Genomic DNA, 21,507 nt, shown 5'->3' with positions numbered 1-21,507 from the left:
TTATCCTAATCCTAACCCTGAAGTACAATTACTGCATAATGCCACTTTAACTGATTTGAAGTGCAAAAGTCACAATGTACTCTTTGTTCTTCAGCTGTCACGGGCAGTGGCGGTTCTACATGGAATTACGCCCCGGGCGAAACCCCCTCTGAGCGCCCCCCGCCGAAAAAAAAAAGAATCTTATTTATTTTTTATTATAACAATATAAGTGAAAGACAAACTTAAATGTATCAATTGCACAAATCCTTCAATAGAACATTTGAATAACACACTTAAGAGAATCAATGCACACATCATGTACATTAATGTTAGCTAACCAGCTCTCTGCAAGTTAGGTTGTGCAAGCACTCAACATGCATTATGGTTTAGTTGAGTTAGCTAATCGTGGCTAACGGGATTTCGCTAACGCTGGCTAGTATAGTTGTGTCAAAAGGAAATATATGGTCTAACCAGCTAGCTATCGACCTGTTCCTTATTAAGAGTATACTAGTACTCTGTATGCTGTTATATTCTGTTAGTTGTGGCTAGCGGGACTTCGCTAATACTTTAGCCTAGTGGCAAGATGAATGAACATGTTCATACCCTATGGTCAAATCAGCTAGCTAACGCTAGCTAGCAAACAATTCTGTTGGTGCTCAACATTAGCTGGTTGCCTTAATAGGAATTTAGGTTAGGTTACACTTGACTGAAAACACATTTTTACCTTGTCCACTTGAGCATCCTTCAATAGTTATCTTGATAATGTAATAGACTACTCTGTAAAAGATGTATTTAATTTCCCTCGGCATAAATAAAGTATCTATCTATCTATATACTCTGCTAACTACGTACTACCTTCACCAGTTGGATAAGTTGAAGCAGTCAGTGGTCTCCTTCCACCAATTCACCTTGCCCTTGGTAACCACATAATCGTTCTGTATTACCTATTTGTATTAGCCATTTCACACAATTCAGAAAAACGAAAACATGCAGGAATTATACGCCTATAATTATTTATTTTGGGAGACCCAGAGGTGAACTGTCCCCCGCGCCCCCTCCCCTTCCCCCTTCTCCCTTCTCACTCAGGATCTGTCCACGGCACCTTCTTAGCGAGCAGAGGCGCCTGCAGCTGCAGGGGGCGCCAATTTGCCAATTCCACACACAGTGATATGATAGATAATAGAAAACCGCTTCGCGGCCCAGATGATTTTTTTTTTTTAAGTGCTCTTGCCGCCCCCCACGTCTTATGAAAACCGCCCCTGGTCACGGGTGTATATTAATATTGTTTGTGCTGTATGTTTGTGTATGTATTGTATATACATATCTATTTTAAATATGGAACACAAAAATGGCACTCCGTAACTTTGCGATTAGTTGTGAATGATGTCAACAGGTCCTTTTAGAAATACTCTGTATTGATATTGAGATCTGAATCGCCTTTATACTGTAGGTACTAGGCTATAAAAACACCACTCGAGTCACATACACTAGGTCTAGGTATTTTTTTGGGGGGAAATATATAGACGTTGAGGCCTGAATTGAGCCTAACAAAGACGTCTCAGCAGAGTATGAACATCGCTCCAGGACCTATATTGATACATATTGAGCTCTATGTACTGTACATTTATATTCAGATTGTTATTGTCTTTATTTATGTTCCTTTTTGTGGGGAAAGATGTCTGTCTTTGTACTCTTAACCTATTAGTGCCACACAACCAAGACAAATTCCTTGTGTGTGTAAACCTACTAGGCAATAATCCTATTTATGATTCTGAATCACGTTTGTAGGGGTACAGTGTATGTACAGTGCCCCCCCCCCATCCCCCTTATGTCTCCCTCACTGATATGGAGGCAAAGTCTCAAAGTTAATAGCACTTAATAGCTTATACCTGGAAAAAATCCTGAATTATTGTTTATTTCATTTCACCATTTGCCACTGTTGTAAATAAATATTGCTGGCATGTATTTCTCTCTGTGTGTGTGTGTGTGTGTGTGTGTGTGTGTGTGTGTGTGTGTGTGTGTGTATTAACAATATGTTTTGCATAATCCATATATATTTTAGATGGGTCACAAAACCCTGCCTATTCATATGAACCAGTCTATAGGCTCAAGGTATTCAGTAATATAGAGCAGTATAAATGAATCGGTTTCATCAGCTACTGTATGTGGACCTTGGTGTGAAATGCAGTTTTCTGGATTCTTTTCACCGAGCTTTGATGCCCCCTAGTATGTTAGGAGGTATTACAATACGATCGTAGTTCTTATGCTGCTCCACACAGAACACATCATGAAACATTAATAACGGTAAGTAAAGTAGAACAAGTCTTCTAAAACTGATTGTTCCAATCCTTGATTGTGATTGGCTAAATCGCGTTCCATGCCGTTGTAAAATGCAGCATAACCTTTCAAGTTGTCCTCATAACATTCTATGATAACATTCCATATTACTGCGCATGGAATATTTCAAAGAAAGAAAGACGTTACAAAGCTGACGCTGGCCTAGGGGAGAGAGATTATGGCAGTGACGGGACATAGATAGGTGCGAGTTGTCACTGAAATCGTACTGGCGTCCAAATTACAGCAAGAGGAAGGAGTGGAGCAACATCCTTGCAACATCATCTGGGACACTGAAGCGTCAACATCAAGATACCCCTGTCGCTGCACCAGCAAAGAGGAGCCCATTTGAAAACTATTTCAACAATTGCAGTATTAATGGCGATATACAATTTAATGTGAATAAATAAGCACCCCTTTTTTGTCGGTAGCGCAAGTGTTCCATCTGGCTGTTGCATGGCAACGATTTATTTAGGAACTATACTTTGTAGTGGCGGAAGAATGACAGTTTGTTATTAAACTATTTTGTTTCTTAAATGTAATTGTCGTTATTTAATGAAACCATATCAGATATTTGTAGTGACAGTTTTAGAAAAGCAATAAGCCCCGCGAGGCCGTGTTTTGCGCTGATTTTAGAACAGGTAAGGCGGTTTTAGGCACTCCGCTTCGCGTCGTGCCTAACAACTCCCCTTACCTGTTCTAAAATCAGCGCAAACCACGGCCTCTTGGGGCTTATTGCTTAAACCCGTCACAGTTCCAAACAGCGACAGTTTCAATGGAACCGATATCATTTTCAAAAATAACTTCAAGAAGAGGTTCCAAACACCACGCGGTTGATTTGTGGAATTGAACGCCTCTTCCCCTCACATACATTTTCAGTGCGGTAGTAGAGCAGCACTCATTTGAAGTTTGAGTTGCGATGGCTAACGTCGGTCTTTTCCTGCTCGTTCTCTTAATAATTACCCCACAGGCAATGGCGGAGAGTTACCACAAAGCTAGATTGAAATTGACAGAACGTGGTAAGTGTCCAGGGATGTTTTTGATGTTGGGTTATTTCAGACCATTTGGTAGCCTATGGTGTTGACTGACTGCACTGTTCGGCAGTTGTATGAGTATGTATATAAAATAAGTTGTGTGAGTATGTTTAGGCTAACCTAAGAAAGTTTTATGTTGCTGTTATTTGGAATCATTGGTTTAACCTGCCATGGCTCTGCAGCCAATTACTTTTTGCCATATCAATTGTCAGTTCGTTAGTTGGAGCATACATATATCAGTCGACATACTCTTTAAATTTGAATGTGAACTGAATGTTGTAGGCTATAATTTGAATCATTATGTGTTGGATCAGCAAATTAACAAATTAGTCTATATATCTGGATGGCTATTCCTTCTTTTGTGTATATTCTATCCAAAGCTATATTGATGAATTAATTGATTACACAATCATAAACATATGAATTAATTTATTTCACAACCATGAACTTTAATTCAGAATATTATTATACACACATGCATTTGCATCGCGATGATAAAAAAAAACCTTTTATGATATCCAACTTTCAGAGCAAAAAACCTGCATCATTCTAAATAACCTAGGTTAATAATAATAATAATAATAATAATAATAATAATAGGCCTACTAGGCAATACGTCAAACAAAGTTGTGGACCAAGAACTGGTGCCAGTATTCCGGCAGTGTGCGGACCCTCCAATTTACGAGAAGGACCCTCACTTCATTGAACTTTGAGTCTGACATTTAAAAAATATTTGAAGATGGGGCCATAGATTAGGCTAAGCCTATCTTACAATTTCGGCCTTTATTGTGCCACTTAAACAGTATCTTATTAAGTTTGGCTGTGTGCAGCCCACTGAGATCCCAAATTGAAAGGTAGCCTTGCATTGTCCACTATTAGTTAGGCGCTCAAATGGCCTTAGTTATCTGACCACATCACATGTGTTTGTTTTATAGTATAGCCTTTATTATTTGGGCATCACAACGTAAACACATAGGCCCATGGGCGAAGTTTGAGATTTGGGCCAGGGGGTGCAAAAAAACGCAGCTTCAGCGCAGAGACAGGTGTTTGCCCGTCTCCTAATAAAGTTGGTGAAACAAATGCAACATTCGCTGATTAGCCTACCTGTTGTTACCAGCAGAACACACAACACTATCCAAAATGGCATTGCATTGAAGAAATCAGGCCTATGATGGGCATTACGCATGCATGCTTTGTCAGTGCTTGACAAGATCTGCGTAATGTCCTGCGACAATCTGCCGGTGATTTCCTTCGCACGAGTGGTACCCTATATTCAAAACCAGATTAGGCTAAGTTAACAAATATTGCCTAGGAAAAGTTATATGCGTGATAACCCGGTGAGCGTCTCCGCTACGCTGCGCAAACTAAATGCTGTGTGTGTTTTGTGCCACTAAAATATTTCTAAATTATGACTGTGGGTGCAATCTGTAAATAATACTTTATTTTTGCACTTCTGGAAATGCGAACTGAATTTTATTGGCTTTCTACCCATTCTGTGCTGAATGAGAATAAAGTCTCATCTAAAATATAATCTACAGTTTACATTGCAAATATTGGGCCACAATTGTGACTTGAATTCTGAGATGACGCCTTATTTATTAGTTAGAAATGATTTTGCAGCAGGACTATCTACCGCTGCAGTATTCTAATGCTAGAAGTGAGTGTTCAAACCATAGTGCCTCTGTCCTTTAGTGATGCTTTTAGACTAATTACTGCGCATTGAAGCCGCTGTGAAATGCCGACCAAAGTATTTCTTCTCAGTCAGTCTGGCATGGTTTCTGCTATGAGTCAGCAGTAATTCTTAACCATAGGGTTTGCTTGAGCTTGTCTCCCAGGGTATTTTGGCTACCCGCGTTGTAGTCATAGCTTAAGTGTAGGCAGTTGAGTTACCTGAGCCTTTTAAACTTTGCATGCAGTTGGCCTTGTCTGTGAACCATGTTCTTACAGTGATGTTTCAGTCACGGTTCATTCATTATTTTTTAAATGCCACACCTTTTGTCATGTTGATGTTTTGACTGTTCTTTCAGAAATTACATTTCAACGTGGGCTGCTGGTTGAGCAGATGGATAAACACCTTACCACTATGAAGCTGATTCTGGGATCTAAAGATGAGATTTATGCCGGAGGTGGAAGACATCTGTTCCATCTCAATTTCCAGAAGAACCAAGGCCAGACAATGGTCAGGGCTCTTGTTGTGTTTAACAGTCACCTACCTGTATGAGATCATGTCTAGAGCAAGGTGAAACCTGTGGGACAATAGCTCCACTGATGGCAGTAGTGTGAAATTTGCCAACTTAACAAAACACTGTACAGAGGCAAACACGTATTCTTGTCTTGTTTTTGTGCATTTTCTAGTATGCTAAATATAGTATGCTTAATGCCAGGATGTGGTGTTTTGGAATGATTTGATTATGCAGATTCTCCTCTTTTGTGTTCTGTTTAGGTGCAGAGAATTCCGATTCCGTGTGATACAGTAAAGACGGTTAGTATGATGAAGTATGCTCCAGGAGACCACACACACACACACACACACACACACACACACACACACATTAAACAAAAATCATCAGACAGAAATGATCAAGGTGTTTGCCACCCAGGGAGGGCACATACTGATAAAAATATACTGCATACATCACCTCAATGTTTAACTGATTGCAAAGCACCAACATACTGTTAAGACAACGTAAATAACTTCAGTGATGATACCTGAATATGGATCTATCTCTCCTCATTATTCAGGACTGTGGTATCACCGTGATGCAGCCAGGGAGAGATGGATACCCTCTGTTTGTGTGCACAGCGGGTAGACAGATCCCAAAAGGTACCTGCTGCGACAAGGTACAGTGTAGGAGTTAAACGATTCCTTATATCACGGCACACCACGCTGCAAAAGTGTAAAGTGAGCAGGGTAGAAGCTGGATTGTTGTGGACGATGTTTATTATCATTAGTTCTCATAAAAGCCAGAATTAGCTTGACAATTAGTGATAAAGACTCGTACGCATCTGGTTCCATCTTGGGTGAGAGGTGCGAGAAATGTTTGGCCTTTAAGAAACCATTTTGGTTTCATTCGTAATATGTTTTGCTGTTGCCCTGTCAAATAGCAGGGAAACCAAAATGTTGCCACACATCTGATTTCTCTCCGTTTTGAATGGAGCTCTTGCCTAGCTGTATCATTGCACTGCTAGTCTGCTACGCTAACCTGCGAAACTTGTTAGGTGAAGCACATTGCACTGCTAGCCAGCTACGCTAACCTGTGAAACTTGTGTGGTGAAGCACATTGCACTGCTAGCCTGCTACGCTAACCTGTGAAACTTGTGTGGTGAAGCACATTGCACTGCTAGCCTGCTACGCTAACCTGTGAAACTTGTGTGAAGCACATTGCACTGCTAGCCTGCTACGCTAACCTGTGAAACTTGTGTGGTGAAGCACATTGCACTGCTAGCCTGCTACGCTAACCTGTGAAACTTGCAACATCAGTTGAAATGCAAGACTGTGGTGTAGCGCATTGCACTGGTAGCACATACAGTGATAGAGCCCACTACCTGACAGTGTTCAAGACCAGTGGTTCCCAAACTTTTTACAGTCCCGTACCCCTTCAGACATTCAATCTCCAGCACCGCTCCCCCCCCCCCCCCCCCCCGTTGAAAAAAAAAAAAGGTTTTCCTTTTCACCTTTTAGGTGGATTCCGTTGTTTTAAGTGACCCAAACCTTCTAAGGTTGTTGTTTGCCAGCCATCAACAGAACAGAAGACTAAAAAAAAACATTATTTGCAGGCGATTGGGAAGATGAGCAAATTAATTTTACAGGCAGTTGGACAGGGGAGCGTGGCCATAGCGGAGTTCAGCACAGACGTGACATTTTCTCAGTGGTTTTGTTTTTTAATTAATGCTTGTTCATCGTTGCGATCGTTGTTGTGTTTATTAGAAAGAAATACAGCCTTGCAGGGCAAAATACAGGGGAATTTGGGCGATTTTTGATGCACAAAATGATGTTTCCGTCTGAAAGTTGCAATTCTGTTTCAAAGGGTACATTCCGCGAATTCCGTCCGTTTTCCGTTATCGTGGAAATTTTCTCCCCGCGTACCCCCTGAACCACTTCGCGTACCCCTGGGGGTACGCGTACCCCAGTTTGGGAACCGATGTTCTAGACCATTCATTCTTTCAATTCAGTGACTTAAAATATTGTCAAGGAATCGAACTATGAGCCCAGCATTGTGAATTGGATCGTAAGTTGAGTGTATAACCAACCATGGGGTGTAACTATTTTATCAGTGGTATGGTTTGACCTCATTGGCAACTGTATGCATATGAACTTGAGTTTTGGTTTCACAGGACGTGAATGGTTCAACAAACTGCACATCCATTTATGGAGGGGGAGAGCCAGCACTACTCACTGGTAGGTTGAAACTGCTGACTTAGTGTTTGCTTCTCCAGTAAATAAAGTGTCACTAAAGTTCACCCCTGATTCCACTGGCTGACAGATAGATGACTGCAGAGTGGTCAATGAGGTACACTGAACTTCTGCAACCTCTGTACGTACTTAGAACAGTACGTGTCAGTAGGGTCTTCTTGTGTGTGTGTGTGTGTGTGTGTGTGTGTGTGTGCGTGTGTGAGCGTGCGTGTGTGCGTGCGTGAGTGTGCGTGTGTGCGTGCGTGAGTGTGTTGAATAGTAATAGTACTGCTGTGTTCCTGTCTTTAGGGGAGATCCTCTACACCACACAGTCTGGTGTGAGAGATAAGGATGGCATCTACAGAAAGCGTCTTTATAACGTCAAAGACCAAATGAAGCCTCCCTCAAGCCGTTCAGGTCAGCAGCTTCTCAAAACTCAACAAAAGCAGAATTACTGTCATCTTAGTCCTATAAAGTTGATCCTCCCAATATTTACTGGAAATGTAGTTGTTTCTATCAAGGATTGAGCAACACCCTCCCCCCCCCCCCCCCCCCCCCGTTGAAATGAACTAATAACTCGAAAAAAGATTTGTTCATTTTACTGAACGAGATTCAAAGATTCGAGTCAGTAAAATGATCCGAACTTCCCATCACTATAAGGTTCACATGCTGACTCGCTGTGTATATCTGTACTCGTGACTTTGAGGAGTGTGATAAGATCAGGGTGTATATTTAGTCTTTGCACCAATACACTTTTTTATCTTGAGCAGCATGAGACTTACTGAGAACAAAGTGAAAAACGAAGTAAACACTGTCCTCACTACTTGTACTGTAAGACGTTGTAAATGTTAATGTTTTATTCCTGAAAACAGTGTGTAATGTCTTCAGTGGGCCAGCAGTCTACAATGAGATTGAATGAAACAAACTGAATTGTAAATTCTGCCTTGTAGATCAACAGTATGTGAAGATCATAGAAAGAAAACTCGTCAAAGTAAACACGGAGAAGCTGTATGCATTCTACACGGAGAAGAATCATGACAAGGACCCAGATTCTGACATCTTCACCCCACGTGTCTCTCAAGTCTGCATGGTGAGAACGCACGTGTTGGTTTACCCATGAACACCCTGGCCATAAAGCAGTGACATCACAGGCACAAGTGAAAATAGTGTAAATACAATAACGCAGTCACTGCAACGTGAGAGTAGTATGTGAAAATAGTGTAAATACAACAACCCAGGCACTGAAATGTGAGAGTAGTACTGTATGCCTCACGGTGAGGGCAGGTCCTTCATTTGAGAGATAGATCACACAGCTTTCCAGAACAGTCCGCTCGAAGGCCTTCACACAGACATGGAGGAGCTACCCAACATGTTTTATCTTTTATGTAGGCTACTGGTCTATTAACTATATAAAGCACATTGTGTCCACTGCTTGAAAAGTAATACTTATAATAATAAAAACCATATTAATTATTATTAAATTATTATTATTATAGTTTGTTATTTTTTACTGAGAGGGTTTACGGTTTTCTAGGCTGATCTGGGAGGTTCAAAGGACACCCTGCAGTTCCAGTGGACGTCTCAGCTGAGCAGCCGCCTGTCCTGTGGGGACCCCAGCAGGAAGCTGTACTACACCGAGCTGCTGGACGTGGCCGTGCTGCCGTCTGAGGATGGAGCAGACGCCAGGGTCTACGGGCTCTTCAGAAACGGCTGGTAAGCTGGAGGCTGTTGCGCCATCCACCTGTCTGCACACAACAGAGCCATTTGCGTTCACCAGACCTACTAAACTTAGCAGAGAGAAGGGAAACCAGCAGCACAAGTAAAACAGGCAGCAGAAGTGAATGCCTCAGGTTGACGTGACATCTGGAACACATGATTAGCTTGCGTCTGTGCTGTGAGGGAAGTCTGGAAGCCTGTGATAAACTGTTGCATTCTCTTTCTAAGGCTGTCTCCCAGTCTAAATTAGATATCTCTTCAGCTTGCCTTTTCAGGAGGCAGGTGTTATATAAAATGATAAGGTGGTCAAACAGAGTGTGTAAATGGAAACGTGTGTGCGTATGTGTGTGTGTGTGTGTGTGTATGTGTGTATGTGCAGGGAAATGAGAGCTGTTTGTGTGTACGCCATGAACGACATTGATGGAGTCTTCAACAACTCTTCACCAAAACCCACAAAAACTCTGTCTAGACGTCCCGGAGAGGTAAGACAACCTGTTCCGTTCCTTGAACCTAATATGGAACTGTTATAAGGCTTTCCATGGTTTTATATAATTCAGCAACGTCACGTTATTATCCAGCTATCTGTTCTGGCTCAGACCAAGTAATACACTATTCCAACCAGTCAACAAAGGTGCTTCAGGAGGGAGGGTGCATTTGATTTTCTCTTAAGCTCAAATATCAGCCACCTTTCGCCTTGATCGAGAGCTGCACCTTTAACAGGCCTACATTGTGAGAGCTGCACCTTTAACAGACCTACATTGTGAGAGATCACTGTGTCTTCTCTGCCTACTTTCTGCCCAGTGTGTTCAGGACAGCAGGAATCTCCCCTCAGACCTGCTCAAGTACATGAAGAGCGATCCAGAGATGATGAATTGGGTGGGACCCATCGGGCACAGCAACCCCCTACTGGTCAGTCGCTGCAACTACAGTCACATCCAGGTGGACCGTGTCGGAGGGACAGAGGGTCAGGAGGGACACAATGTCCTGCTGCTGTCCACGGGTAGGAGACTGAAACACCTGCATATCTCACACGGTCACAGTTAGACAAGAAGTGTTTTAACGCTACCAGTTTGACAATACTTAGTCGTAAAGTTGCACAGTTCACTGTAACTGAACTGGTCACAACTGCTGTCCGTGTAACGTAGGTCCGTGCACGTCAGGGGTCAGTGTGTAGAGAGTGTACAAGGGTCATGACTCCTGATGATCATGTTATAGATGAGGCAACAGTGTTGGAGTTTGAAGAACTAATTATTCACTGAATTGGTTACCATAGTTGATTCTGAGAGAACCAACCCTTTTGTCATGTTCGCAGTAAGAAGCTTATCTTGCTTAGACACTCTGACTCGTATTAACCTGCTGTTCCTTCTTTATCTTTAACACCTTTGAAGGGACCGGCCATTTGAGATTTTAAGTTAATAAGGATATGCCATAGTCAATAATTCAATGTATCTTATACCTAGTTATAATTGTTACTTTTATTTTGATTTAACTAGCATGTAAACATTCCTGGGTGAAGGTACTTTGGGTTGACCTGAGGAGTGAGGTGAGACAAGACTCTCACCCCCCCCCCCCCCCCCGGTCGAGACAAAGAGCTATGTATCCATCGCCTATTTGAATAGACGGTAACACCTCTTAATATCAGTGTATTTAACAGACTGTCCCTGAAGGAATAATTCAGATGAGTCTGAGGTGAAGCTTTGAGTGGAACTTCAGGCTTTGTCTCCCTTGGTGGCCACCACTGTACAAGAATAAACCTGAAGCCATGACTGACAAACCTAAGACTGAATCTTCAATATATGGTATAAAACGAATCACCATTACCTTCATGTCACAAGCAGTGAGCAGTGTCACGCCTTGTGGACAGTGCAACTCTAAACCAGCTTACCATGAGCGGATCACAAGCGCATGATTGTGGGCATCTCATGTGATGTTTCTCATGTTACACACTGTGTTTGTTTGTTTACTTCTGTTTTTGTTTGTGTTTACAGAAGAGAGTGGTGCGGTTCACAAAGTCCTGGAGAACTCCTCTGACCCTTTCATCATTGCGGAGTATCACCCTTTCAAACCCGGAACACACATCCTCAGTATGCTGCTGGACAGTTCTCAGGTGAGTCCTCCACAGTGTATCCCAGCATGCAAAGCATCAGTGACTACTTACAGTTGAGGCAGACCTGCCAACATGTACGCATTTTGCGTACCTGGCACGCATTTTGACATCAAAGTACGCTGGTACGAGTTGATGCTCTAAAACTACGCAAAACAAGTAAGTACGCATAACGCTCAGTAATGCAATGCCGGTTTTCAACAGGTTCAACCTTCAAAGTCTGTCTGTGTCGAGTCTCCACGGCGTATACAGGCAGCTGCAGCAGAGCAAAGAAGCAGAATAGAAGTTACTATCGTTACTATCCTCTGTATAACCCTCGAAATCAGTAGAAGTACTAGGTTACTCTGCACTCAGTAGAATCAACCGCTGTTTAGGTCTCAGTTAGCGAGACCTAAATTAATTTTTCATTCATACTTACCTAACTCTACCTTCTCGCCAACATCTGGCCAATTCTTCAAGTGAGGACATTAAACCAAGTTAAAAATCACTGAAAGGTAAACTAACGAGTAATGCAGAGATAAGACGTTAAATTAATTTAATTTCAGCCCAACGATGTTAACCATGCGGTCTTTATGTTCGCCATCGATTTAAAATGGCAAATATATCTAAGTGTCTTGGCTGTGTTACAAATAGTTTGACGTTACGCTTTCTTGGTGTTTTTGATATTACTAATTTCAGACAAACTCTTGTAGTATGCTACCATGTCAGAACCACCGGATAAAATAAAAAGATTGCATGCGCCTCAAAAAATCATTGATAGTCACCGGGAGAGATGGCCATGCCTCCGTTCTTTTCAGACTTCCCCACCATGCTTTCTGCACAGTGTGCAATGTCAATATTGACATCAGTCACCAAAGAGCAACAGGTAACGAACACAGTATGATGCATATGATCAGAATATCATCGGCCTACCTGTCAAGTGTGAACATGTCCGATGTTCTCAAGTTCATGCTCGAAGTCCGCGACAGCCTTCTACAGTGTCCACACATAGGCCTACTGCCCGTAAAGCATCTGAATAAAGCATAAAACATGGAGTAAGACATTGAACATAAAGCCTTTTTCTGTTTATTTACAATAGAGGTCTATAGAAATATAGAAACTAGAAATATGCTTGACGTTACTGGCTCACCTTTTAATTATTGAGGGTGTTTATGCACAGTAAGGTGTAGGAAAAAGTTCTTAGTTTGCTGAACAAACGTTCTTCGTACATCGGCATTACGTCTGGGTAAGCTCTGTGTGATAACTCACATTACACACATAAACATTTAGGAAGGCTAATTCCAACTAGTGTCAGCTTGTTACGAACTACAGACAAGTCAGCAGCAGAGATTAATAGAGCACGTGGAGACCGCTGGTTGTTTTAAGGGTTTTATTCATATTTCTTAACTCACAAGGGTCTAAAGAGACCACAGCAAAGTATGTGACATGGTAGTAGACACGTCTCCGAAGCACCAGCGGCCGCACCTGTGGCATGAGCAGCACCAGAAGCCGCATCTGCGGCCACGCACAGGCATGTGCTGTATTGAAGTGGGCTTCCTAGGCTGTCTGAGTGTGCACAATCGGGGTGAGAAACCATTGGGAACCCTGTTTTACGCTGGAAATCCTCTTACACATTTCGCTGTTCCTGGGCACTGTATGGAAATCTAATAAATTGCGGAAATAGAGGGATAATACCGCGAAGAACATCGGGCAAAATTCAGCTTAATGATGACTGGGATATACCCGACTGGTCTCCAATTTCTCGTTGGAACGTTCCTGTAGCCAGGAACAGACAAAACCTGAGCCTGAAAGGGTTTGGCCTGGTTGCATTTGCTGCGTCTCTGTAGATGAGGGCCCATTTGGGCACAAAGCTCTAACAGAGTCGTTCTGCTTATCAGCCATACATCATCCTGTGTCAAAAAGTCTGCGCGATCACGAAAAACCCTTTCTCTCCGCGGTTGGCAATATCCTCTAACAACGCCAATGCAGCCATATCTCCTACTGAAAACTAAGCCACTATCAGACTTTTTATAGGCTATAGATCAGGGGTGGGCAATTCATTTCCCCAAGGGGCCACATGAGATAGTGGGACTGTTGTGGAGGGCCGGACCAATAGGCTGAACTTAATTCTGCTCAATATAAGTTGTATCTCTTTATAAAAAAAACATTAAATTGTATGGTTTTGATTAAGTGCTACTGGTAAGAGTAGATGTTACATTTAGGCTATCAAAATGTTTTGGTGCAGGCATAGTAAAAACGGCAATATTATTTAATCAACATTAACCATGTTACACCCAGGATGCTGCGCTCTTCTAGTGAGCGTCGTTTGACACTGCCGTCTGTGCAAGTACGGCAGTCCAGACTATTCTCATTTGTAGTTCCACATTGGTGGAATAAACTACCTAGCACTACCAGAGCAGGGGCGTCCCTCTCTACCTTTAAGAAGCTTTTGAAGACCCAACTCTTCAGAGAGCACTTCCCGTCCTAACTGGCACTTCGACTAGTGCGTAACTTGTAATTACAGCAGTTACATTTCTGCACTTCTTTTTTTATTTATTTTAGTTATATTTCTTATGTAAAGTAGTATTTATTGTTACACCAGGTTCTATTGCTCGTAGCTTGAATATTATCTCCCTTGTATGTCGCTTTGGACAAAATCGCCTGCTAAATGACTAAATGTAACCAAAACGATTTTGAAAATGAGCATGTTTTTGCAGTATTAAAGGTGTTCCCAGACGATCAACACAGATTGCACACACACACACAAACGAGAGCAAGCTTGCAATGCAATAGCATAAGTATACATATTAATTAGTGCTGTCAAACGATTAAAATATTTAATCGCGATTAATCGCATTTATGTCATAGTTAACTCAAAATGAATCGCGATTAATCGCACATTTTTATCTATTCTAAATGTCCCTTCGTTTATTTATTTTTTCCATCATTTTATTTTTATTTCAATGCCCTTATCAACATGGAAAAGTGGATTGGCTTGCTTTATGCAAATGTTTTATCTTATTGAAAACCAACATTGCCAAACAGGGCGGTACAAAATAAAATTATAAAGTGCACATTTCAGGTAAACAAGGACACTATAGTGCAGTTAAACCATGGCTTAATATTTTCTTTTTTTCAAGTTTGCTGGGAACATAGCAGTCAGGCCTCTTATTTCAGAAACAATGAACCGTAACAGTAAGGTTACCAATACCAAAGGTAAGCCTACTACTTCTTTGCTTTCAGCCAGCTGCCTGTTGACATTTTCAGACAACAGTGAAGCTCGCTTCTTTTGCACAACACAACTTTTAAAAGTAAACTTTCCATTCAGAAGTTTTTTATCATCCATTTCGCCGTATCGCGCTCACCATTCACTCAAACCGTAGCGTTAGCCTACTACACAGTTTGCGAGGCCAAAAAGAACGTTAATCTAAAAAAAAAAAAATAAAAAAAAAAAACGCGTTAATCGCGCGATAAAAAAATGAACGGCGTTAAAATGGGTTTGCGTTAACGCCGTTAATAACGCGTTAAACTGACAGCACTAATATTAATAGTAATATCGATTTTTATCAGCGCAAATGGTCGCAGGCCCGCCCACACGCACGAATGTAGGCCTACGGAACCGCTTATTATACGGTTACTTGCCAAAACAATAGAAGACATTTCTCCAAAATACCTCTTTTTAATGATTTTGTTGCCGTTTAGTTCTTCACGCAAATGCGAAGCAACCCACCTTCTGACTTCAAGTTTCAATGACTTTCAGTTACGTTAAATGACCGGACTACTTGCGTTGCGGAATGATGGACCTAGATGTGAATTAGAAGCACAAAACCCGTTGCCAATGACAGCAGTCATATATTTTTCGCAGCAGTGAATATAAAGAAATTACAGACCTGCGAACGTTGGGATGGCCCATTCAAATCAACGGAACTTTTTGGAACATTCTGAAGAGCCGTATAATAAGTACAGGTATTTACGTTGATTTGATTGCACAAACACTCTAAGATCAAATCTGTGCGTAAGTACGTTTTATAAATTAGGGCCCTTGTGTACCACCCGCTCTTGTGCTGCGGCTTAGTGCCGCTCCAGAGCTCCATCATCTCAGCCCACCCCAATACAAAACCCACACCAGAGCTCCATCATCTCAGCCCACCCCAATACAAAACCCACACCAGAGCTCCATCATCTCAGCCCACCCCAATACAAAACCCATATTTTAGTTGGGAGGACAGGAACTCCCTTTTGGTCATCCGGAACCTCTGGATCTGGGTGCAGTTTTTGATTCTGATTCTCTGTTGTCTCTGTGACAAAACGCTGGAGTATATTATAATATGTATGCCATGTAGCTAATTGAAATAGTTGCAGCATCTGCAGGATGTTGTGAAACGGTACAAGTCATTTATACCCTGGAAATGTAGTATTCTTCCTTGCCTCATCTTTATATCTGTTTATCTCTGTCTGTGTCAAGACATCCCTCTCTTTATCTTATCCTAACCTTTTCTATCACACCCTCTCTGTCTTGCTTCCTGTAAAATGCTTCATACACCCATACACCTAGAGCTTCCAGTATCTGATAAGACTCGCAGTTTTAACGCAACCTGTTGGGCTTTTGCAGAAGAAACTCTATGTGAGCTCCAATGCTGAGGTGGTTCAGATTGACCTGAGGAACTGCAGTGTGTACGGGGACCAATGTGCTGACTGCATCTTAGCAAGAGACCCCTACTGCGGCTGGGACCGTAACCAAAAGAGATGTTCAACATATTCAGAGTAAGAGACCCCCCTCCCCCTCGCTCTCCCTCTCTCCTCCATGATTAGTTGCTACACATACAGTATCTGTGTTCACACCCATGTTGCTCGGAGACATGCAGTGTATCCTTTCACAGAACTGTGAAATGTGTGACATCATGACCACACTTTCTGGCCTATATAGGCCATCTATATGGCTTAGTGATAAAGTTTTGCAGAACGGATGATTTGGTCCATTAAATTAAGTGTTTTCCTTGTGCAAAGAGGGCATGTCACCCTTGCCTTATTGTGCACACGGACGAGAGAGACAGACAGACGAGAGCTACGTTTTTATGGGCAACTCATTTTGCCATCATCTTCAAATTCATGTTGATGTTACATGGTCATGTGAAGACCAGAAACACACCTTCCCACCGCTATGCATTATGTAGTTCTGTGGTTTGGGATGGCCCAGTGATTCATCATATGAACAGAGTTTCCAGACGATAATCACAGCATGAACTGAACTCTGAGCAATAGGTGGGCAGAGCCAGGCACAACCTGTAAAAATCGTTCACAGATTCAAAAGAAAAATGTTCACTGCACGACATTGCCAACTGTATCACCACAAGACTTCAGTTAGTATGCTACCATGCTGTTGATCTTTGCATGCCTTTTAGCTCGCTAGTTTCAAACCAACACTCTGCGGTTTTATCTTTACCCTAAGATCTTTAACACATGGAAATAAAAGGGTCTTTGTAAGGGTCTTCCTGTCACTTCCTGTCACTTCCTGTTCCTCTTGTAAGTATAAGACAAACACTAGCTTTTCTGGTACCTGAGTAAAAGAGAAGTAGTAAAGGACACACAAGAGTATTATTTTATTCTCCGGTACCTGCACATGACATGTGATTGTGAGTGTGTGTGTTTGTGTGTGTGTGGGAGGGGGGTGTTTGCAAAGAGAGAACTAAAAGACGAGCTCTATTCTAACACCCCCTACCTGTGCATGACATAGAATAGAGCACGTCTTCTAGTTCTCTCTTTGCAAACACCCCCCTCCCACACACACACATACTCACACCTACACCCACACATGCACACCACACCACACAACCACAACTGCAGACTTCCTCTCTTCGTTCTAAACTCAGATAAATTCATAGGTGCAATGCCAGTCCAGTAGTTAATCAGCACTAACCTACTCTACTAACTCTACTAACACACAGCACTAACACTTGTCATTCTGTGTTCTATTCATTTCTCTCTTCACAGGGGAAAAAATGTTCTGAGTCAAAGTCTCCATGATTGCACACCAGGTAAGTCTTTGCACCACCCCACACACAGACACACACACACACACACAGGTGGGACTGTGTTAACCAAATGCCAATGAATCGCCCTGATCTCACTGGAATTTGACATCGTGCACCATGACTCACTGGGCTTTATTAGCATCTAATTTCCATGTGTTCCATTACCCTTCTGCCCTTGTAGAGCAACAGAGTGCTGCTTTGAAGTCCAGCCCAGAGGTCAACCCCGATACTACCCAGTTTGTTTCTGAGTCCTCCAGACACTTCCTGCCCTGCCCTGTTCATTCCCAGCATGCCGAGTACCGCTGGATGCAGGGCGGAGAGGAGAGGCAGTCGATCATGGACAGCGAGCAGGAGCAGTTAGTGCTGCTGATAGATGGCATGAGGTCTGCAGATGAGGGCCTGTACCAGTGTGAATCCAAGGAGGGAGACTACAGGAAGACAGTGGTCCAGTATCAGCTGAGGATGAGCAGTGCAGTGGGGGGACTAAAGAGCTCTCCTCTGGCCTTGGCCTTGCTGCTGCTGCTGCTGTTTACTCTGTTGTGTTAGAGGCCTGCTGGACCTGCTCCGTGTTGGATTCTGTTCCGTGTCCTGGTTGAGAGAGTCTAGACCCTTTAGGGAACCAAAACGGCAATGGAGGAAGAGGCTGGATGATTGAAGCCTCATGACGGTCAGGGCTGGATGCACATGAGGGGGAAACACCATGACTCAGTTCACATTTCACAAACTTCTGAAAGTGTTAGATCCTGCTTGTATTCTTTAATTTGTGTGAGCATTTATTGTAAAAAAGTGAAAAGTTTATATGTTTTTGTATTGATGTTCTCCATTCCAGCTGAGTCTTAGTGGAAGCCTATAATAGAGTTGCAATAGTTTTAGATTTTGTACTAATTGTCTATCACTGTCACTTTGGCACTTTAAAGCTTCTTTGAAACAAGCAGTTGTGTCATTTTGTCCAGGAAGGTCTACCATGAGGAAATATGGTGACTAATGTTGCATACATCTGTTTCTAGCACTGAATACTTGGGGTTGGTCAATTAGGACCTTGAAATTAAGTAGTCCACATTTATAATAATGAATCATTATTATTGTTTTCTTAGTATTGAAGTTCTTGCTATGCTGATATGAAGAATCTTAGTATTGCCGTTCCAGAAAGGACATATTTTAGCTTGTACCGTGTGAAAATGAGGACCCATGATCGCTCTGGTCAAAACATGGCTGTTTGGCGCTGCTACCGTATACCGTGTTAAGACAGCATTGCTTTTATGGCATCTAATTTGAGTGCTATCTGAAAGCGCACTGACTATAATCTAATTTGCCAGAAATGTCTAGGCATGGTATGTGACATATGGACTGCAGTTAACAGACACATTAGAAAAATAAGGGTCAGGTTATTTAGACTAACTCACACATACACACACACACACACAATTAACACACTTGTCTTTAGAACTCACACTGCTTTGTTTCCTGTAAACGTGGGGGTGGGGGTGGGGGGCTGTAACTTGCACGCCCACGCACTTCACACTGCACTAGCCCTCCACCCCTGCAATGTCAGAGGAGGTGAGAACTACCTCAGATTTTCCTACTCTCAGTAGGTGTGTGTGTGTGTGTGTGTAGTCAGCGCGTAGGGGAATACAAACTCAGTCTAGTACAGTGGTTCTCAAACTTTTTCTGTCATTCCACACTTTGAACAAGGGGGCCTTTTCAAGCCCCACCTGTCCCTCATCGCAACCATAAAATGGTAGGCCAAGCTTAAAATGGTCAATTATTGAAATAACCTCAAGTAATATCAAATAGCATCTTATTTAGGTCAGCAAATGCATATTGCTTGGAGTGATTTCATGTTTCATGTTGTAGTGTATTGTTGTTATGGACATGCACACATGGACGGATTATGAAACCATGGGTCAGGACGTGTAACAAAATACACCGCTTCCAAATAAGAGATACATTTAAGCCACCTCTGATATTAACAAATACAAAGTCTAAAAACAATTGACATCAAGCAAAGTTAATAACAGCGACTTCACGCAGAGGCTCTGGTTTAGGGCCCCCCTGAGCTCATGGGCCCGGTGGGCCGGTTCGGTAATCCATCCCTGCACGCACACAGTATTGTATTTCTTTCTGTTGACGGACTTTTACTTTGACATCATATTCGTCTCGTGGGATAGGGAAACGCTGTGACAGTTAGCAACGCACATATCTAGTAAGCCTCTATTAAATTATGCTTTTCCTCGTACCCTGGAAAACAATGACTACGTTTTTTCGCTGTCTCACACTGTGATAAATATGTTTAAGTGACCTATGTTTAAATTCTATGAACTGTGTTAGTTCGTTGAAACGTAACATTTAATTATTATTCATTTAGTTACGTTACGTTCTAATATGTGACCGTTAGCACACCATTCATTCATAACTCCGTTGGTGGCTAACGTTGGCACTTATTAGCCAGCTGTGCTGTAATCTGTTGTTGCTCTGATTCTTGGTGTAATGAATCTAATAGTAACTTGCTGTGTTTAGTTAAGATACCTTCTAAGTATTTTCCGTTTCTTGTGTATTATCGTTTCACTCATAAGTTTTCGCCTGACATCAATAAAGGAGCAAGGCGCTCGCTACCTGGCTCGTGAAATCAAGTTTGGCTGACTGTTGAACTGACTCAACACACTGGACGTGTAAAACACGTAGCGAGAACAGTACACAGCCCAAACTAAACTAACGTTTTTTTTTTTATTGTCCCGCTGCAATTAATACGCCGACGTCAATCAAAGTATATTGTCTATAAAGGAAAGCATTGCCATAGAAAAAAATATAAATCTCCCGTTCATCTCGCCCCACCAGAAACACTGGTCTAGTAACAGGATCACAGGTCTCATCAATTACGAAATGTAAGTTACCTTAAAATACAAAAAAAACTTACAAATAAAAAAGTATAGATGTAAAATACAGACGAGACATGAGAGTGTCAGATATAAAGTAAAAGTTTTATCATGACATAGATTTCTAAAGCCCTGAGAACCTTATTCTTATATTACTAATGTGAACAAAACTGGATGTGTTAAAATCACCTTTGGGGAAAGTGCTCCTCTTTTTAAATACAATCAGCACAAACCAAATTAACAAGCATTCACATGGGTTTTGTCCTTAAGTTTTCTGTTATGAATTCAAAAAGAAGAAAAAAAAAAACTATCTGTAATACCATAATTATTATCATGTCAATAATATTAATAACAACAGTACAAACATATGCACCAACCCCATAGATCATTTTGTATAATGGAGCATTGTACAACTTTAAGCCAAAAAACAAACAAAAAAAACAATATAAATTGATAAATGAGGTATTCAATAACTACTTCTGATTGGAGAGAGCCTAAAACCGGCTTCCAGTTTCTGTTAAGGCAGCAACTACATCCTCAAAGTCGTTTCCTGTCGACTGTTGACGGAGTATGTGAGTGTGACTGAAAGGTCCAGAGTTTGTGTGGCAAAAAGGGCCACCACAGCTCCCCATATAGGCACACAATACAGTTCAATGGGTGGGTGAGGCAGCCCCTGATGCCATCACAGGCAGACCTGGGGGGTATTCGTCGTAGCTCGCTAAACGGTTTAGCGAGCTAATGTTCAGGCTAAAATAAAAAACGCCCCTCTTTTTGGTTCGTGGAAGCAACTTTTGATAAATCACCATAGTTACATATCGATTAGCACTAACCTGCTCCAGGGCAGGCTAACTTAAGTGTAGCTGGATAAGCTTGCCACACCCCCGGAAAAAGGAGGGATCCCATTGACCAAGGACTGATATTAGAGTTAGATTAGCGGAGGGAGAGAGTACTTTGCGATCGCCAAGATCCATTATTCTTGTATGAGCGCTACCGATTCAGCCGACAAGGAATCATTAATTTACAAGACCTTCTCGAGTCATTTATTGCAAACACCACATTGACT

The 21,507-nt window shown here is 42.0% G+C and overlaps 1 protein-coding gene across 4 annotated transcripts in view; it reads left to right on the top strand.

The window, feature by feature from the left end:
• Positions 1-18,502, top strand: part of LOC116220737 (semaphorin-7A-like) — a 39,428-nt gene extending 20,926 nt beyond the window's left edge. The window contains exons 1-14 of one of the 4 annotated variants that reach the window (XM_042707979.1): positions 3,115-3,332; positions 5,375-5,526; positions 5,791-5,829; positions 6,090-6,188; positions 7,683-7,746; positions 8,050-8,157; positions 8,691-8,830; positions 9,275-9,453; positions 9,836-9,938; positions 10,258-10,456; positions 11,448-11,563; positions 16,152-16,303; positions 17,531-17,574; positions 17,753-18,502. In XM_042707979.1, the coding sequence (XP_042563913.1) occupies positions 3,233-3,332; positions 5,375-5,526; positions 5,791-5,829; positions 6,090-6,188; positions 7,683-7,746; positions 8,050-8,157; positions 8,691-8,830; positions 9,275-9,453; positions 9,836-9,938; positions 10,258-10,456; positions 11,448-11,563; positions 16,152-16,303; positions 17,531-17,574; positions 17,753-18,117 (1,860 nt within the window). In that variant the 5' untranslated portion in view covers positions 3,115-3,232 and the 3' untranslated portion in view covers positions 18,118-18,502. Of the gene's footprint in view, positions 1-3,114; positions 3,333-5,374; positions 5,527-5,790; positions 5,830-6,089; positions 6,189-7,682; positions 7,747-8,049; positions 8,158-8,690; positions 8,831-9,274; positions 9,454-9,835; positions 9,939-10,257; positions 10,457-11,444; positions 11,564-16,151; positions 16,304-17,530; positions 17,575-17,752 lie in introns of those variants that run through there. The other 3 variants (XM_031568749.2, XM_031568750.2, XM_042707980.1) reach the window with 3 other exon arrangements.
• The last annotated feature ends 3,005 nt before the right edge of the window (positions 18,503-21,507 follow it).

This window comes from Clupea harengus, chromosome 6 (genome assembly GCF_900700415.2).
Source record: "Clupea harengus chromosome 6, Ch_v2.0.2, whole genome shotgun sequence".
NCBI lineage: Eukaryota > Metazoa > Chordata > Actinopteri > Clupeiformes > Clupeidae > Clupea > Clupea harengus.
The sequence above is the reverse complement of the archived record's forward strand: the minus strand, read 5'-3'. Positions and strand labels throughout refer to the sequence as shown.